At 37.1% G+C, this 19,414-nt stretch overlaps 1 protein-coding gene across 1 annotated transcript; it reads left to right on the top strand.

The window, feature by feature from the left end:
- The first annotated feature begins 297 nt into the window (after positions 1-297).
- LOC106419422 (transcription factor TRY-like) lies at positions 298-1,865 on the top strand. Its single transcript, XM_013860206.3, has 3 exons — positions 298-562; positions 997-1,084; positions 1,509-1,865. Exons 1-3 carry the CDS (start codon positions 499-501, stop codon positions 1,678-1,680), a joined length of 324 nt encoding a protein of 107 aa, XP_013715660.2. The 5' UTR covers positions 298-498; the 3' UTR covers positions 1,681-1,865.
- Positions 1,866-19,414: the final 17,549 nt, after the last annotated feature.

The following is a 19,414-nucleotide window of genomic DNA, read 5'->3' as shown; positions in this document are numbered from 1 at the left end:
AATAAATGATGTTCTCATATTTCTATGTAAAATTTAATGTCATTTGAAATTTTTGACCAATTATAAAATAATGCATATTTTTTTTATTGGTTGAATTAGTTTTATTTAATGTTATTTTATGTAACCAAAGATAATTACATAAAAGTTTTTATTTTTTAATATTTGTGCAAAAACCCTTTCTTAAAATGATACAGAAAGAATAGTAATTTTGTTACTATTTGACGAATGAGAACAAAATCAGCCTTCAAATACTTACAAATCCCAATAAAAGACTTCATCTCCATGTGTACATGAGTGTGTCAACGACAAGTCTACACAAAGGGTAAGATGTCAACAAAGACCACACAACGCATCTTACTTTTAGTTTGGCTGTTCGTTGGACATTTTATCCTCTCCATCTCTCTCCTCTTTTTTTCTCTATAAACTCTCATCTCTCACATTTTTTTTTGCATTCTCCACCAAGACCTCAAATTTCATTTACCTTATTCTGACTAGCTCATGGATAACACCAACCGTCGTCGCCGTTCTAAACAACACAAAGTCACTCTCGAAGACTCTGAAGGTCCCTCACTATTCCCTTATATTTAGTTCTTACCTCGAATTTACTTGTTTACGTAATTTTTCATGGGTAGAAGCAATAAAATATAGATGCTTTTGCACATCTTGAAAGCATTTTCTGGCTTCTATGTTGAATTTAGTTCATAGAATCTGATTTGGCCTAGTGATTGACTGTAGAGTGGAAACGAAGCAAATGTTCACTTCTAAATTAGTTAAACGAGGGAAGTCCTAAGTAACTAAAAGTATCAAGATTAGTATTAAAATTTAACCCAAAAATCATTTATACTAATTTAATATCTGTTTGAGTTAAATGGATGAAAATATATGTGCAGAAGTGAGCAGTATCGAATAGAAGTTTATAAATATGACAGAACAAGAAGAAGATATCATCCTATTTAATATTTGTTTGAGTTTAATTGGTTGAAAATATATGTGCAGAAGTGAGCAGCATCGAATGGAAGTTTATCAATATGACAGAACAAGAAGAAGATATCATCCTTCGAATGTATAGACTTGTCGGTGATAGGTAACAATTTCTTTCTTCATCATCTTCTTAATTGTTTTTCTGTCGATTATCTCGACCGAAAGAAAAATGATATTGTATACATTGATAGGTAAATAAATTTAATATGCTTGTGTATTTCTAAGCAAACATACGCTAATTTAGGCATGTACTTACGTTTGTAGTTGTACAGTGTACAATGTTGTAGTGGAAAGCACATGGTGTCCACTAATTTTCTTAAAAAACATTTAAGTAAAGCTTTCACGTTCATTAAATTATATACGTACATATACATTGATATATGAAGCAAGAAACCTAATTTGCTTTCTTCATCGATAAGTATTTATGAATAAATGATTGGCTGGCTCTACAATTGACAAAATAAAATTTTAATGCCTACAAACTAAATAGAAAAGGGTGTAATTTGTGTATTTTTTTTTTATGTTAGGTGGGATTTAATAGCAGGACGAGTGCCAGGAAGACAGCCAGAAGAGATTGAAAGATTCTGGATTATGCGAAACAGTGATAGCTTTGCTGAAAAACGACTGCAACTTCACCACTCTTCCTCTCATAAAAATAACAAACTTCATCGTCCACGTCCCTCTATTTACCCTTCTTAGTTTTCAGTGTCATTTATATTTTCTGCCTCACAACAAAAATTGGTGTAATAGTTGCAGTTTTATTTAGCATAACGAAAATTGTATGTTTATTTTGTCGTTTTTTATTTTAATGTTCTAATTAGTAATCAACTATTAATGATCGGTGTTGTTAATAATAATATTATATAAACAAATTTTTTGAACAATTAATATAACAAATTGCAATCAGGTTAAATAGTACATAAACTATATGGGTTACTCAATGTTAAATTTGGAATGATTCAAGTTTGATGACATTTTAGATGAACTGTGATGAATTTAAAGTTGTTATGGAGATATATAAATAAAATCAAAAATAAAGTTTTCCAAAGTTTCATGTAAAACTAAATTTGAAATATTTTACAGAAATCACCATAAACTCTTGAAATCAGACGGAAAAACTCTTATAAAGTTTCCAAACATTTAAGGTGTTTTTCAAATCATAGGTTGAATAATGGAAGAGTTTGAAATTAATATGGAAGAAAATTTCCAGATCCAACAGATAGATTTTGATTTAAAAAGCATAAACAAGAATATAAGTCTTCCTAAAAATTAGAGTCTAATAAAACCCCCAAAAAGTTGACCACAAACAAAAGTAGACAACTATTAAAATTGGGAAAATTGTTTTTTTATGCCAAAAAATGCATAATTTCATATTTTGTTCTACAAAAAGTAGAATTGACATTCTACACAGTAGAAAATGTAATCCACTTTTTTCATTGAATCTAATATGTTTAGAATACGCGATTTACGTAAATAATAGTAATCTAAAAAATATTTGGAAAACACTTTCTGTGCTTAACATATCCTTCTAAAATCTGTAGAATCCGGAATCTACACATTACTATAATCTAAAACCTGTAGAAATTGGAATCTGCACATTACTATAAATCTAAAACTAGTAGAAATCGATTTTAAACACGTTTACTGTGTTCTACATATAGTAGAATACAGATTCTACATATAAGGATAATCAGTTCCAAAAATATGGGAAGAAAATATTTGGAAATATTCAGTTTCTTTATATTTATTAAATCGATTTTTTTTAAAAAAAATCGTGATTTATAAAATCAGTTTTTAAATTAAAAAAATCAAAACATCGATTTGGAAACTTCTTTTCACACCATCTTCTTCTCCCCTTTGTTCTTCAAGAAGAAGAGAAAATGGATTTGATTGATTAGAAATCGAGTTTTAAGAGTTCAGCTCGTGTTTGTTCGGTTCAAATCAAGTGGAAATCAAACCAGATTTAACCGACGAAAACCAGGAAATCGATTTGGAAGACTTACCTGGGCACGATCATAGTAGGATTGAGCTTATGCAATCGTTTGACCTGGCCTTGGTCGATCAGTATATGCTCCGCATATTTTCGTTTTTCTGGATATATTTATCAGGATCGGATAGTTCTAATCGAACGGTTTCTTACGGGATCGATCGATCCCTTTGAGAAAAAAAACTTTGAACTTTAGTTTTTTTTTGGGGATTTTTAATCATTTTAGTTAAAATTATATTTTAATATTTAACCATTGTTTTATTAATTGTAATTTCAAATTTTTAATTGAAATTAAAGGTAGTATTGTCATTTTGAAATTATTTAGACTAATAGGACATAAATTATATGAGATTAACCTAATAGGACATAGTTATATTTTTTTGGCCTAAAAAACAAATTTCCCATTAAAATTTTAGTTACAGTTGAGTAATATAACATATGCTGAACAGACTTAAAGAGTATTTTCAAAATTCATGACAAGTATAACCAGAAAACTAATAAAAAGTATATATATACACTTTGATAACTTAAGAAAACACATTCTGACATTCGTTATCAGCAATTAGGGATTCTAAATTTTACATTTATTTTTTTATCAATGATATGCGTCAGGTATAATACTTCATATGTTTGAATATATAAGCAGTGACTACAAGAAAACACATTCTTAACGAAGAAAATTAACGAGGAAAAACAATCCTCATAAATTTGCGTCGAGTTTACGACGAATTTACGTGAAAAACTAAAGTCATCGTTATTTCCTCGTAACGTAACGACAAAACTGTTTCGTCGTAAAGTGGATGTAACTTTACGAGTATTTTACGAGGAAAAACTATTTCCTCGTAAATACGACGTAAACTTTGCGTGGTATTTACGAGGGAATAGTTTACGTGTATTTAGCGAGAAAATTTTTGAATCCACCAACTTTATAGGTGTTACACGTTTTTTTTGCCCACCTAATTAATTTTCGTCGTAAATTCATAGCAAAATTACAACTACCAGATTCAAATTTTCCTATAAATATGGATGTTTAAACATCATTTTAAACACACCAACAACAAAAAACGTGAAAGAAAAAAAATGGCTGGCTCCGGGAATATTTACGAGTTGCGGAAGTGGATGTATATGCATAGAGATGCTAACGGGAGAGTGACGAAAGAATACCTTGCGGGTCTGGAGACATTTATGCATCAAGCAGATTCAACACCGCTCGCCCAAGAAAGTGGTAAGATGTTCTGTCCTTGTCGGAAATGCAACAATTCGAAACTGGCAAACCGTGAAAATGTTTGGAAGCATTTAATAAATAGAGGTTTCACGGCAAATTACTATATCTGGTTTCAACATGGAGAAGATTTTAATTATGATCAGAATGAAGCTAGTAGTAGTAATAGCAATTTTCAGGAAAAAGAACCGGTTGATCATCATTTGCATAATGAACATAGTTACCAGCAGGAGGAGATGGTAGATTATGATAGGGTTCATGATATGGTAGCTGATGCATTCGTAGCTCATGATGGAGATGAAGAACCTAATATAGATGCAAAAAAGTTTTACGAAATGTTAAACTTGGCGAATCAACCACTTTACAGTGGTTGTAGAGAAAGTCTCTCTAAATTGTCGTTAGCTGCTAGAATGATGAATATTAAAACTGATCACAATCTACCTGAAAGTTGCATGAACGAATGGGCGGACTTGTTTAAAGAGTATTTGCCGGAAGACAATGTGTCTGCTGATTCTTATTATGAGATTCAGTAACTGGTTTATAGTCTTGGGTTGCCTTCGGAGATGATAGATGTTTGCATCGACAACTGCATGATCTATTGGGGAGATGATGAGAAGCTAGAAGAATGTCGATTCTGCAAGAAGCCACGATTCAAGCCGCAAGGACGGGGACGTAATAGGGTACCGTACCAAAGGATGTGGTACCTACCAATTACAGACAGATTGAAAAGATTGTATCAATCAGAGCAGACTGCTGGAAAGATGAGATGGCATGCCGAGCATACTCAGACGGATGGTGAGATGACTCATCCATCAGATGCAAGAGCCTGGAAACATTTCAACAAAGTACATCCAGATTTCGCTAGCAATATTCGGAATGTGTATCTCGGATTATGCACAGATGGATTTAGTCCGTTCGGAATGTCAGGGAGACAATATTCATTGTGGCCAGTCTTTCTTACTCCATACAACCTGCCACCGGAGATGTGCATGCAACGGGAGTTACTATTCTTGACCATATTAATACCTGGTCCGAACCATCCAAAAAGGTCCCTGGATGTTTTCCTACAACCACTGATAAAAGAGTTGAAGGATTTGTGGTCAACAGGGGTGAGGACGTATGACTGTTCAACGAAGACGAATTTTACGATGCGAGCGATGCTTTTGTGGACCATAAGTGATTTCCCTGCCTATGGGATGTTGTCTGGATGGACTACACATGGGAGATTAGCTTGTCCATATTGTAATGGAACGACAGATGCGTTTCAACTGAAGAATGGTAGGAAGACAAGTTGGTTTGATTGTCACCGTCGATTTCTTCCTATTGGCCATCCTTACCGAAGAAACAAGAATTTGTTTAGGCACAAAAGGGTTGTGAGAGACACTCCTCCTCCATATCTAACTGGAGAACAAATTGAAGCGCAAATCGACTACTACGGAGCTAACGAAACAGTTCGTTGGGGTGGTAATTGGCATGTCCCTCGTAATATGCCAGATTCTTACGGTGTTCATCACAACTGGCACAAGAAGAGTATATTTTGGGAGTTGCCATATTGGAAGGATCTTCTTCTGCGCCACAACCTCGATGTGATGCATATAGAGAAGAATTTCTTTGAGAACATCATGAATACAATATTGAATGTCCCAGGGAAGACAAAAGACAACATAAAATCGAGGTTGGACTTGCCGGATATTTGCTCAAGAAGCGAGTTACATATTAAAAGCAATGGACAAGTTCCCGTTCCGATATTCAGATTATCTTCAGAAAAAAAGTCGGTGTTGTTCAACTGGGTGGCATCAGAAGTGAAGTTCCCCGATGGGTATGTTTCGAATCTCTCTAGATGTGTTGAAAAGGGTCAAAAGTTCTCCGGGATGAAGAGTCATGATTGTCATGTATTTATGCAACGACTACTGCCCTTTGCATTTGCGGAGCTACTTCCAACAAACGTACATGAAGCACTTGCAGGTACGTAGTGTATTATATCACAATAATTTACAAAATAATATATGACTAACAATGTGTTTATTTTTTTTTAATATAAAAGGCATTGGAGCATTTTTCAGGGATCTGAGCACACGCACTCTTAAAGAAGAAGTTGTGGAACAGCTTCAGGAGAACATTCCCATCTTATTGTGCAACTTGGAGAAGATATTTCCTCCCGGATTTTTTGACGTCATGGAGCATATAGCTGTCCACCTCCCATATGAGGCATTGCTTCGTGGACCTGTACATTACGGATGGATGTATCAGTATGAGCGAGCCATGAAATATTTGAAGGGAAAAGCAAAGAACCTCGCCAAAGTTGAAGGTTCTATAATTGCTGGAAGTTTGACGGAAGAAGTTTCTCACTTCACATCGTACTACTTTGCGTCAAAAGTACGTACACGGAGAAGAGCTCCAAGAAGATATGATGATGGTGGTGTTGCGCCAACATATGCAGTTGCTGGTGTTCCAGACATCTTTAGCCAGATTGGGCGACTCGGTGGGAAGTGTAAAGAGGTTTGGTGGTCGAGTGAAGAAGACGCTCATAGTGCACACACCTATATTCTACTCAATTGCGAAGATCCATTGATGCGTTATTTTGAAAGGTAACATATATTGACACTTCGAAACACATATAAGTATAATTAATTGTTTAATTGCGAGAGATTCATTCCTATAAAATGTGATTTTACAGCCTATTTGTTTCTCAAGTCGAAGAAACATTTCCTGGTATATCCACAAGTGACGTAGACAAAAGGAAAGATCAACACTTCATTAAGTGGTTGCGGAATCAGGTATTAACTAAAACTTTTTTTTCATACATTATCTGTATTTCATTAACATTCTCTTTATTTTTGCAGGTTGATTATGACGACGACGATGCAGATTATCCTAAGTGGTTACACGAAGTAATTCAATCTCCACTTGTAAAGGTCACCACATCACAGATGTATTTCACACGAGGCTATACTTTTCATACATATGACTATGGTAGACAGCGGGCGACCAGTAACTATGGAATATGTGTGAAAGGGGAAACAGATTTCTACGGGATCTTGACGGAGATTATTGAAGTCGAATTTCCAGGGATACTGAAGCTGAAATGCGTCTTCTTCAAATGTGAATGGTTCGACCCCGTCGTCAACAGAGGTGTTCGGTCTAACAAATTCGGTGTAGTTGATGTCAATGGTGGACGAAGGTACAACAAATTCGAGCCTTTCATCTTAGCTTCACAAGCAGACCAAGTTAGCTTCCTTCCATACCCTCGGATGAGAGATTCAGGTATAAATTGGTTAGCAGTGATCAAAGTTACACCTCGAGGACGAATCATCAGTGGAGAAGAACTACCATTGCAAGAAGAACAGATAAATGAAGTCGAGGAACCTGAACAAGAAATTGATGACATCCTTCTCATTGATCCGCATAATCACGAGTACGAAGATCTTACCGATGATGCCACAGACGAAGCTGTTGAAGACGAGTTTAATGAAAATGATGATGTTTCTAGTGATGACGAGAATGTCGATGTATCCGATTGATGTATTTGTTTTATGAATAAGATGAGGGAGTTTGTTTTATGAATAAGATAATGTGGGGTTTGTTTTATGAATAAGGTAATGCTGGGAGTTTGTTTTATGAATAAGCAAATGTGGGAATTGTGGTTTGGAATGGAAATAAAGATGGAGTTTGGAATATATGAAGTAGAAAATAAGGAATATGGGGTTTCGGGTTTTTGGTTTCGGGTTTCGGGTTTTGGGTTTTGGGTTTCGGGTTTGGGCTTTCGGGTTTCGGGGTTTGGGGTTCTAGGGATATATGAAGTAGAAAATTAAAGATGGGGGTTTGGAATATATGAAGTAGAAAATTAAAGATGGGGGTTTGGGGGTTCGGGTTTCGGGTTTCGGGTTTGGGGTTTCGGGTTTAGGGTTTCGGGTTTCGGGTTTGGGGTTTTGGGTTTAGGGTATGGGGTTTGGGGTTTGGGGTTTCTGATTCTAGGGATTTAAACATAACACTCGTTAATTCCACGTAAGCACAAATCGTCGTAAAGTCCACGCAGGATGAAATCGTCGTAAAGTCCACGCAGGATGAAATCGTCGTAAAGTCCACGTAGCATGAAATCGTCGTAAAGTCCACGTAGGATTAAATCGTCGTAAAAACCACGTAAGACAACGAGGAAATAACGACGAAACCTAAAATTAATATGGGGTTTGGAATATATGAAGTAGAAAATTAAAGATGGGGGTTTGGAATATATGAAGTAGAAAATAAGGAATATGGGGTTTCTGGTTTCGGGTTTGGGGTTTCGGGTTTGGGGTTTCGGGTTTCGGGTTTGGGGTTTAGGGTTTCGGGTTTCGGGTTTTGGGGTTGGGGTTTCGGGTTTGGGGTTTTGAGTTTCGGGTTTCGGGTTTGGGGTTTCGGGTTTCGGGTTTCGGGTTTCGGGTTTCGGGTTTCGGGGTTGGGGTTTCGGGTTTCGGGTTTGGGGTTTCGGGTTTCGGGTTTGGGGTTTGGAATATATGAAGTAGAAAATTAAAGATGGGGGTTTGGAATATATGAAGTAGAAAATAAGGAATATGGGTTTTGGGGTTTCGGGTTTCGGGTTTCGGGTTTCAGGTTTCGGGTTTCGGGTTTCGGGTTTCGGGTTTCGGGTTTGGGGTTCTAGGGATATATGAAGTAGAAAATTAAAGATGGGGGTTCGGGTTTCGGGTTTCGGGTTTCGGGTTTCGGGTTTGGGGTTTGGGGTTTCGGGTTTCGGGTTTCGGGTTTCGGGTTTAGGGTATGGGGTTTGGGGGTTGGGGTTTGGGGTTTCTGATTTTAGGGATTTAAACATAACACTCGTTAATTCCAAGTAAGCACAAATCGTCGTAAAGTCCACGCAGGATGAAATCGTCGTAAAGTCCACGCAGGATGAAATCGTCGTAAAGTCCACGTAGCATGAAATCGTCGTAAAGTCCACGTAGGATTAAATCGTCGTAAAAACCACGTAAGACAACGAGGAAATAACAACGAAACCTAAAATTAAATATGGGGTTTGGAATATATGAAGTAGAAAATTAAAGATGGGGGTTTGGAATATATGAAGTAGAAAATAAGGAATATGGGGTTTCGGGTTTCGGGTTTGGGGTTTCGGGTTTGGGGTTTCGGGTTTCGGGTTTGGGGTTTAGGGTTTCGGGTTTCGAGTTTCGGGTTTCGGGGTTGGTGTTTCGGGTTTGGGGTTTTGAGTTTTGGGTTTCGGGTTTGGGGTTTCGGGTTTCGGGTTTCGGGTTTCGGGGTTGGGGTTTCGGGTTTCGGGTTTGGGGTTTCGGGTTTCGGGTTTGGGGTTTGGAATATATGAAGTAGAAAATTAAAGATGGGGGTTTGGAATATATGAAGTAGAAAATAAGGAATATGGGGTTTGGAGTTTCGGGTTTCGGGTTTCGGGTTTCAGGTTTCGGGTTTGGGGTTTCGGGTTTCGGGTTTCAGGTTTCGGGTTTGGGGTTCTAGGGATATATGAAGTAGAAAATTAAAGATGGGGGTTTGGAATATATGAAGTAGAAAATTAAAGATGGGGGTTCGGGTTTCGGGTTTCGGGTTTGGGGTTTCGGGGTTGGGGTTTCGGGTTTCGGGTTTGGGGTTTGGGGTTTGGGGTTTCGGGTTTCAGGTTTGGGGTTCTAGGGATTTAAACATAACACTCGTTAATTCCACGTAGGATGAAATCGTCGTAAAGACCACGTAAAAAGATTTAAACATAAATCACGTTAATTCCACGTAAGCAAAATCGTCATAAAGTCCACGAAAAGAAAAACACGGGCCTTTGTGATTCCTCGCCATTTCCTCGTAAAAAAAACACGGGCCTTTGTAACTGCTCGCTATTTCGTCGTAAATTTACGACGAATTTGCGACGACATGTAATCTTATATATACACCCGACCGCTCACTCTTTCTTTCCTCTCTACTTCCTCTCTACTTCCTCTCCATTTCGTAGCAATGGTAAGCCTCTCTGATTCCTCTCTAATTTGGTTAGTTTAGGATAGATTAAGTGGTTAGTATAGGGAATTTAGATAGGTTTGCGGATTTTATGTTATTTAGTGTTGATTAGGTGGATAATGTTGGAAAATATATTGTTGATGTTAATTTTAAAAATTTCATTTTTTTTTCAGGTTCGAAAAGGAAGACTTACTGCCCATTACAGAGAGATCTTCGGTGAGCCGGGTAGTCGTTTAGACCCGGCCTCTTCTTCCGCTCCCAGTTCTTCGGGCCAGGAGATTGTCCCCGAGACTCAGTACACTCAGAGAGTCTCTGGGTCTACTTCTTCTAGTGCACCATCGGCTCCTCATGTGCCTCCTCCGATGCCTCCTCCTGTGCCTCCTCCGATGGCACCTCCGATGGTCGCTGATATTCATCCTGATCTGATGGTGCCTCCGAGTGCTCCTTACTCGCAGTACACGGTAGAGGACATTCTCAGTCTGCCAGGCAGAGAAGGTTTACCAGTCATCGACCCAGACCGACCGGACGGAACGTTGTGGTATGTTGCATTAATTTTTTTAATTCGTTTAAATATCTTTTATAACATTAAAAAATAATTTATATTTTAAATTTGTATTTTCCAGGTGAGGGGTTGACGGATGTCTTGCATCGGACGTAACCGACACGATCAAGGGTTACTTCTCCATGGCACATCCAAACTGGAGTAAGACGCCTCACTACGTCAGAAAGACGTGGTTCAAAATTTACGCTGTAAGTTTCTATTAATTAATTATATATATTTTAATTTTTTCATGATTTATATATATACTTTCTAAAAAACTAATTGTTAATTTATTTTTTCCAACAGCAAAAATATAATTGGGCTTTGGGGATCACTGAGAGGGTGAGGAAGAAGTTTAACGCGAAAGCGAAAGTTCGCTTGTTGGACACGGTCTCCAACTGGAAGGGTGACTGGATCGTGAAGGGGTATGAGCGTGGCAAACCCGCTGAGCTCACCACGGACGTGTGGGATGGCCTCATCCGTTATTGGCGCCTTCCTGATTCGATTAGAATCGCCCAGGCTTGCTCTAACTCCCGTAACACGGTCGATGAGCACGGGAACGGGCCGATGCTTCACACTACGGGCCAAAAACCCCCACGCCGGTGTCCGTTTGGAAATGGTAATTAAATATTTTATTAAATAATTTTTTTAATAATTATATTAATTTATTCTAACTTTCTTAACTGTTTTTTAGGCCAAAGAGACGGGACATCTCCCGTCTCTTATGGAACTTTACGAGAGGACCCACAAGAACAAGGCGGGCGTATTTGTAGATGGCAAGTCCGAGCAAATCTACAACGACGTAGTTGCTCGGGTTGAAAACCGCCAGACTCAGCTGACCCAGCAGTCTACCGACGGATTACCCGTCACCTTATCCACACTTGAAGTGGATAAGATTTACGAGGAGGTAAATTTTCAAAAAAATTAATTTTTAATTATTCATTTAATTTAAATTTAAATATTTACTTACTATATTTATTTTTTGTTTTTAAGGTTGTCCCTAAAAAAAAGGGACGGACGTTAGGTATTGGTTCCGTCAACGATGTTCCGAGAGCGACATCGTCTTATGGTCAGCGACGGGATGATGAAGTCACGGAGCTGCGTAGAGAGTCCGCTCAGCTGCGTAACGAGTTGACCGCGACAAAATCTCGTATGGGTGGAGTCGAGGACTTCTTGGACGTTATTGCGGCCACAAATCCGGAATGAGAGTCCATGTTGAGGAACATGCGACAACAACATCCCATTCATGGCGAGTCATCCGACGACGTACATAACGAGGCGGATGTTACGAGGAGGAGTGATGAATTCTACCGGGCGATGAACGACCCTTAGATTTTTTTTTGTTGTTGTATTATATAAATTCAAAACTTATTTATTTATAAAATATTTTCATATGAATTTATTTTTATTTTGAATTTTAATTTATTATTAAATTAAATAATTTTAATTATTTTTTAATTATATTTTAAAATTCTGTAAAATAATAAAAACGAAGTAAATTCGTAGCTAATGTACGACCTCTTTACGTGGAAATCTTACGAGGAAATAACGAGAAACAGTTTACGAGTATTTTACGAGGAATTATTTACGAAGAAATAACGAGGAAATGTTTACGACCATTTTACGAGGAAATCATTTTGTGGTTGTTACGTGTATTTTGCGAGGAAAATCTTTCAAGGTATTTACGTGTAGATTACGAGGAACTGTTTTCGAGTTATTTACGAGGAATTGTAGCGACGTCCTTACGAGGAATTGTAGCAACGTCTTTACGACGAATCGTTCTACTTCGTCTTTACGACGAAATATATTCGTCGCTAAGTTACGACGAATTAGCGAGGAAATATGTGTTACGACGGACGTGTAACGAGCAAACGCGTTTCCTCGCTAATTCGTCGTAAAGCCTCTTTTACGACGAAATAACGAAGAAAACCGCCCTCGTTAAGATTATGTTTTCTTGTAGTGAGTATTGAATATTTCTTAGGATTTTTAACATAAAAAACCCTTAAGTATGTTTCATTAGGATATAAACCCCTCAATTAATGATTTAATGTATAAACCCCTCAAGTCTGTATTTTTAACAAATCGACCCCTCCGTCTACGGTACGTTAAATACTGTGATTTGTCGTTAAGTATAAAATGCAGCGTTTTTCACTAAATGACCGAAAAACGTCACGGTTTTTATATATCATTTTCTTTTTTTTTCTTTTTGCTACAAATTCATGGTTCTGTTTATGTATGCAGTGACAAAAAGAAGTTTATAAAACCAGGCAAATATGAAACAAACTAAGATACAACATTCCGTACAGATTGTAGAAGCAAAATCTGAATTCTCAACACCTCAATGACCATACGAGTTGACAAAAATAACAATGACCAATAAGAACAAAAAGCTGAAAGGAAGAAAGGCTCAAATTAACTTGTGAACCAAGAAGCTGCGAAGGAGACGGTGGTGTTCCAACAGATGGAGCAAAGGATCTAAAGGGTCTGAGGAAATCAGGGTTTGAAGGCACAGAAAGCGACGATCGAGTTATGTCCACCGAACCCAAACGAGTTCGAAATGACAACACTCAACTGGTTTTTGTGTTTCATGTCGATTGTTTTTTTTTTGTTTTTTCTGAACATTTGCTTATGTCGATTGTTAGCTCATAAGACTTATATAGTTATATATGTTAGAAAAGAATTTATTGCTATTCAGTACTCTGAAGAGAACACTAGCTTGAAACCTTGTATGTATGCGAACGAATCATCTTTCACTGCAGCCTATATGTTGTCGTGTACAAGAGTATTAACAAGATCACAAGAACTGTAAAAGGGACCAAACCTGTCCAAAGCTTTCAATTGCAGGAGAGAAGCGGAGACACAGTTCATAACATACATAAGTCTTAATAACAAAATGAAACACCTAAAGAAGGCTCTAATGACCTTTAGCCGAGACAAAATGACACACCAAAATAAGGTTCTAATGAGCTTAAGCTGAGATAATCCTAAATAACAACATCAAAATAGGCTAATCCTCCAATTCACTACAAGAAAACATGGGGATTCTGATGGCCGAAATCGTCAGAAATTCGTCGGAATAGACCGATTCCGACGAATTTCTGACGAACCTGTCTGTCACTATCGTTTTGTCGGAAAAAAAAAATTCGTCGGAATTTCGTCAGAACTTCGGACGACTTTCTGACGAATACCGAGAAACGTCATTCTGACGAAGTTCCGACGATATTACGATGCGGACACACGAGACCAGAGTTCATCGGAAAAACTAAGTACCGACGGAGAACGTTCCTCGGACAATTCCGACGTAGTGGATTCCTCGGTATATTCCGACGGACGTTGGTTCGTCGGAATATGCCGACGGACATTGGTTCGTCAGAATATACCGACGGATATTTGTTCGTCGGTATATTCCGACGGATATTGATTCGTCGGTAAATTCTGACGGATGTTGGTTCGTCGGTATATTCCGAGGAACCGTTGTCCGTCGGTATATTCCGACGCCCAGAGTTCGTCGGAATATACCAATTTTAAAAACGAATTAATCTTGCATTTTTATTTATTTTTTATATTAAAAATTAATTAATAAATTAAAAAAATCAGAAATTTAAAACTAATAATATTATAGAATTTAAATTCATACAAACCGAAATAGAAAAAAAAACATTCAGAAAGTTTAAAATTCATACAAACCGAAATAGAAAAAAAAACATTCAGAAAGTTTTAAAAAGCTGAAAAAACTAAGATGAACTCGAAGACATCAAACGATCTAGCTTCTGCATTATCTCGGTGTTGAACTTCTTCTGGGATGCCAACTCAGCAAGGATAGTGGCATTCTCCGAACGGATAGTGGCATTCTCAGAAAGGATAGTGGTGTTCTGCTCCTCCAATGCCCAATCCGTTCATCTTTGTCATGTATCTCCTCGAGAATCATGGGATCGGCATACGGAGCTTGCGAAGAAGATGCCGGATATGAAGAAGCACGGCGGGCCAACCCAACTAAACGGCCTCCTTTCCTTTTAGGAACCGCCTACAAAAATATTTAAAGTTAGTAAATAGGGACAAGTTAGTAATCGACATTATAAAAAAAAATATATTAATAAAAAAATTACCTTTTCAACCATCTCATTTATTTGCAATAGAGACAAGTTGGTTGAAGCTCCCGTATAATCGCCGTCATCAGAGAGAGGCTGAGATTGAGATACTATTTCAGCTTCCACCAAATCAACGACACCTTTGATCACGGAGTCCTGAAATATTTGACCCGTCGTCTTGTTAGTGTGAGCCACCTTAATGAGTTGGAGATGATCAACGGGATTACCGTCATTTGCTTCGATCTAAAAAAACCGCCATTATTAGCCAAGGAATATATAAAATATTTATTTAAAAAATATAAAGATAAATAATAATAAAAAACTTACAAGTTCATCCTCCTTAGTCGACATAGAGCAAGCGCCGAGGTTGTGCACATACATACCTTTCCCGCCACGATCGCTCTTCCGGTTCTTGGAGTTCCTAGAAGACGTCTCTGCAGTTTCTTCCTTCTCCCAATGAGCTATCAACTGCTCCCACACCGTCCCGTTGATGAACCGTGGCCTCTTGTTCTTCTCCCATACTGTCTTCCACGCGTTTATCTGCTTCGTATAAGAGTCCATGGCCTTTTCGTTGAATTTCTTACGGACTGTTTCCGTAAGATCGGAGTGCCAGTTGAACTCTTGCTACAAAACAAACATAATTTAATAAGTAAATATATTTAAACAAATGTAAAAACTTTAAAAAAATGAAGAGTTACTATACCGCAAACTGACGAAAACACAACTCTCGTTCGTCGGAAGGGATCACACTCCACTTTGGATATCCAAAACGGAGCATGGAGTACATCATCTGGTTGATGCTCCGGCTAATGCCATTTTTCGACTTGGTGAACCTTTAAAAAAAATACAAGTTAGCAAGTTAATTAAAGGAAAAAAACATAATGGTACAAATAAAAAAAATACTAACCAAGTGCTATGTCCTCGTCGTGGGTTGGGTTGGAGAACCGGGAGATGCTCTCGACCTGGTTGTTGAACCAATAGTTGAACTGGCATGACCCCCGGATCCTGTTGAGCAGCAGCGCGAGGGGCAGCGGGAGCTGGAGCGGGAATATATGCGGGAACCGAGTTTTGTTCATGAGACGATCACGATGCACGGGAACTGCTCACCGAACTACGTCGAAGACGGGCTGCGGGGCGGGGTTCATCCTCGGCCCTAAAAAAAAAATTAATACATCAAAAATATTTTCAAATCATTTCTATTTTTAATGTTTTCATTTATATATTTACAAAAGGTTTTATAAACGTTTTAAAAAAAGCTATTAAACCTTTTATTATACATAGTTTATTACTAGAAACTTATAAAAATAATAAAAAATTTAAATTTTTTTATTATACATGATTTATATATATATATATATATATGTATACACAATTATAAAAAATTTATAAATGTAGAGAAATGTTGTTAAATATTTTTAAAATTTTCTAAAAAACATTTTACTATACATAGTTTATTAGTGGAAACTTATAAAAAATAATAAAAATTTTAAAAATTTTATTATACATGATTTATATATATATATATATGTATATAAAATTATAAAAAATGTATAAATGTAGAAAAATGTTGTTAAATATTTTAAAAAAAAATTAAAAACGTTTTATTATATATATTTCATTATTGGAAACTTGAAAAACGTTTTTAAAAATCAAAAAATGTTTTAAAAATATTAAAACGTTTTGAATTTTAACAAAAAAAAAATCCCAAAAAAAAACAACAATCCTAACTTATATATCCTAAACTATCCATTCAATCCTAAAATTTTCAATCAAACAACCTAAAATCCGAGATCTAACTTCCAAAACCCTAAACAATTGATATAAAAGAAGGTTTGGGATGATTCTTACATGATTTGGGGTTTGGGGAAGAGATATGAGGGTGAGAAGAGGATTCGCCGGTGAAGAGAGGTGGAGAAGGGCCGGAATCGCCGGAGAGATGGAGAAATCGCCGGAGAGAGATCGTCTTTGAGAGAGAGGCGGAAATAATGAAGAAGGAAGAAAGAGGGTTGCGCCCATAGTTGTTGCAACTCATATATCAGTGGTTGAAGAAACATATCTAGTGATCTTTTAGGATGATCTGGCCTGGGGACGAGAATTGAGAGAAACAAAAACTCTCGTCGCATGCACAAGCTCGGCCGTAAGTTGTACGGTGTCACAATAACTGGCCATAGAGAATACTGTCTTTCATGCTTTCCAAATGGGCTGAAACCATCAGTAGATAATCCAAGATAAACATTTCTTCTCTCTTCCGCAAATTCTGGATATGTTGACTGGAAATGTTTCCAAGCCTTCGCATCTGAAGGATGTCTAATCTCACCATTTGTGGAATGCTCTGCATGCCATCTTATTGCTTTTGCTGTGCGCTCACACTGATACAACCTCTTCAATCTTTCCGTCAAAGGCAAATACCACATTCTTTTGAATGGGATCGGAACTCTTCCCCTCGTCTCCTGATAACGAGGTTTCCCACAAAATTTGCATACATTCCGTGTCCCATCCGCTCTCCAGTAGATCATGCAGTTGTCAATACATACATCTATCACTTCGTACGGTAGTGGAAGACCGGCAACAAGTTTCTGAACCTCGTAGTATGAACCCGGTGCAAGGTTATCCTCAGGTAGAATACCTTTGACAAAATCAGTAATCGCATCCATATTTTCTTCAGCCAAATTATAGTCTGTCTTAATACCCATTAATCTAGTTGCAGATGATAAGACTGAATGACCATCTCTACAATTTTGATACAAAGGTTGTTTTCCAGCATCCAACATGTCAAAAAATCTCCTAGATTCGGGATTTGGTTCTTCCCCTCTATAATGATCATGTACCATCTGCTCCGTACCTACACCATAATCTATATCAGTTCTAGATTCTTCTAACCTAATATCAGGCTGAAGTTCACTAACAGGCTGAGGTTCGCTAGTATTACCATATTCATAACTAGTTTCCCCATGAAGGTACCAAACTTTATAATTACGTGAAAACCTTTTCATATACAAATGAGTCCAAACATCAAATTCTTTTATAACCTTATTATTATTGCAAGTAGAGCAGGGACATCTTAACATACCACTTTTTGCATCCGGTTGCTGTTGAACAAGCCTCATGAATTCTCCAATCCCTTGAACGTATTCTTCCGTAAGCAAATTGGTGTTCGGATCCAAATGAGGTTTATCCATCCACGAACGATAATAAACTTCCGAAGACATGATTTTCACGGAATTGTTATGACTAAAGAGAATGAAGAGAGAATGAAGTGTGAATGAGTTGAATGAGGAGGGGCTGTATTTATAGGAAATTGCTTACGGCCCTCCGACGACTTACCGACGAAATTCCGACGGAAGTAAAGAAGTCCGTCGGAATTCCGTCGGTATTTTCTAATCTCAAACGGCTATACAACGGTCATATATATTTGTCGGCAACGGTCACATAGTTCGTCGGAAATTCGTCGGAAAATTCCGACGGAATACCGACGAATGTACTGTTAATCGGAATGTCGTCGGAAGTTCGTCGGTATATTCCGACGACCCATGTTTCGTCGTAATTCCGTCGGAAATGGCCGACGGAATTCCGACAACTTCAAATTTTTGGTTTTCGTCAGAAATTGGTCAGTATTCCGTCAAAAAAGTCCGACGACATTGAGATCCGTCGGAATCTCCGTCGGAATTCAGCGTGTTTTCTTGTAGTGATTGCAGACAACTCTTTCACCCTCTTCTTTCTGTTTGCCTCATGATTCCTTGACTTTTCGTTTTGCAATTTTGACACAGAATACACAAAACACTAAAGGACTCTCTAAGCCTCTGTCGAATTCCCTCTCTCTCGAATCTCACAAATGAAACTTGATAATCCCTCAGTCTGAGAAACTAGGGTTCGTCATCTGTGTTTTGATAATTGGGGATGTTAGGGATTTAGAGATGTTATAACTCGTGAGTTTAAACTACTTGCTGTTTTAAGTTAATGTTGTATTGTTTTATTAAGATATCATATAGTTTACAAAATAGTCAAAACACATCGTATTGTTAAACAGTACAATTAACGGGAGCGGTCAATTCGTTAAACAAACTGAATTGAGGGATTTATAAATTGAATCATTAATTGAAGGGTTTATATCCAAATGAAACATACTTGAGGAGTTTTTATGTTAAAAATCATATTTCTTACAATATAAGTAGTTTTCGAAGCTTAATGCAAAAAGTAAAGGGATAAAAAAATATTTAAACAAAATTTTAAAATCAAATATGGAAACGTTATTTATCATGGGTCACTTGTCTCTTCAATTAGATGCTAACCATAAAAAGATATTTTTCTTAATCTTAACTAAAATTAATTATAATGTTAAACAGAGAGTATTATAAATTAACTAAAATTTATACTTTGTTTAGCTACTAACTACTTTAAATGGCTTGAATCTCCTCATCATAGTCGTGGCGTGTTCCTAATCACGAAGAGTTATCGAGGAGACTAAGATGATTTTTATGTTCCATTTATTACTTTTCTTGAACGTGAGACTGTGAGAGCACTTATTAATTAAAAGATACTCTTCTGTTTCATTTTAAGTGTCATTTCAGATTTGTGCACACTGATTAAGAAAACGATTAATTTTCTATATTTTCTATATAAAAACATCACTACCTATACACCTAAACATATTT

Source organism: Brassica napus, chromosome C2 (assembly GCF_020379485.1).
Source record: "Brassica napus cultivar Da-Ae chromosome C2, Da-Ae, whole genome shotgun sequence".
NCBI lineage: Eukaryota > Viridiplantae > Streptophyta > Magnoliopsida > Brassicales > Brassicaceae > Brassica > Brassica napus.
Note: the sequence above shows the minus strand (reverse complement) of the source record. Positions and strands in the feature narration are given on the sequence as shown.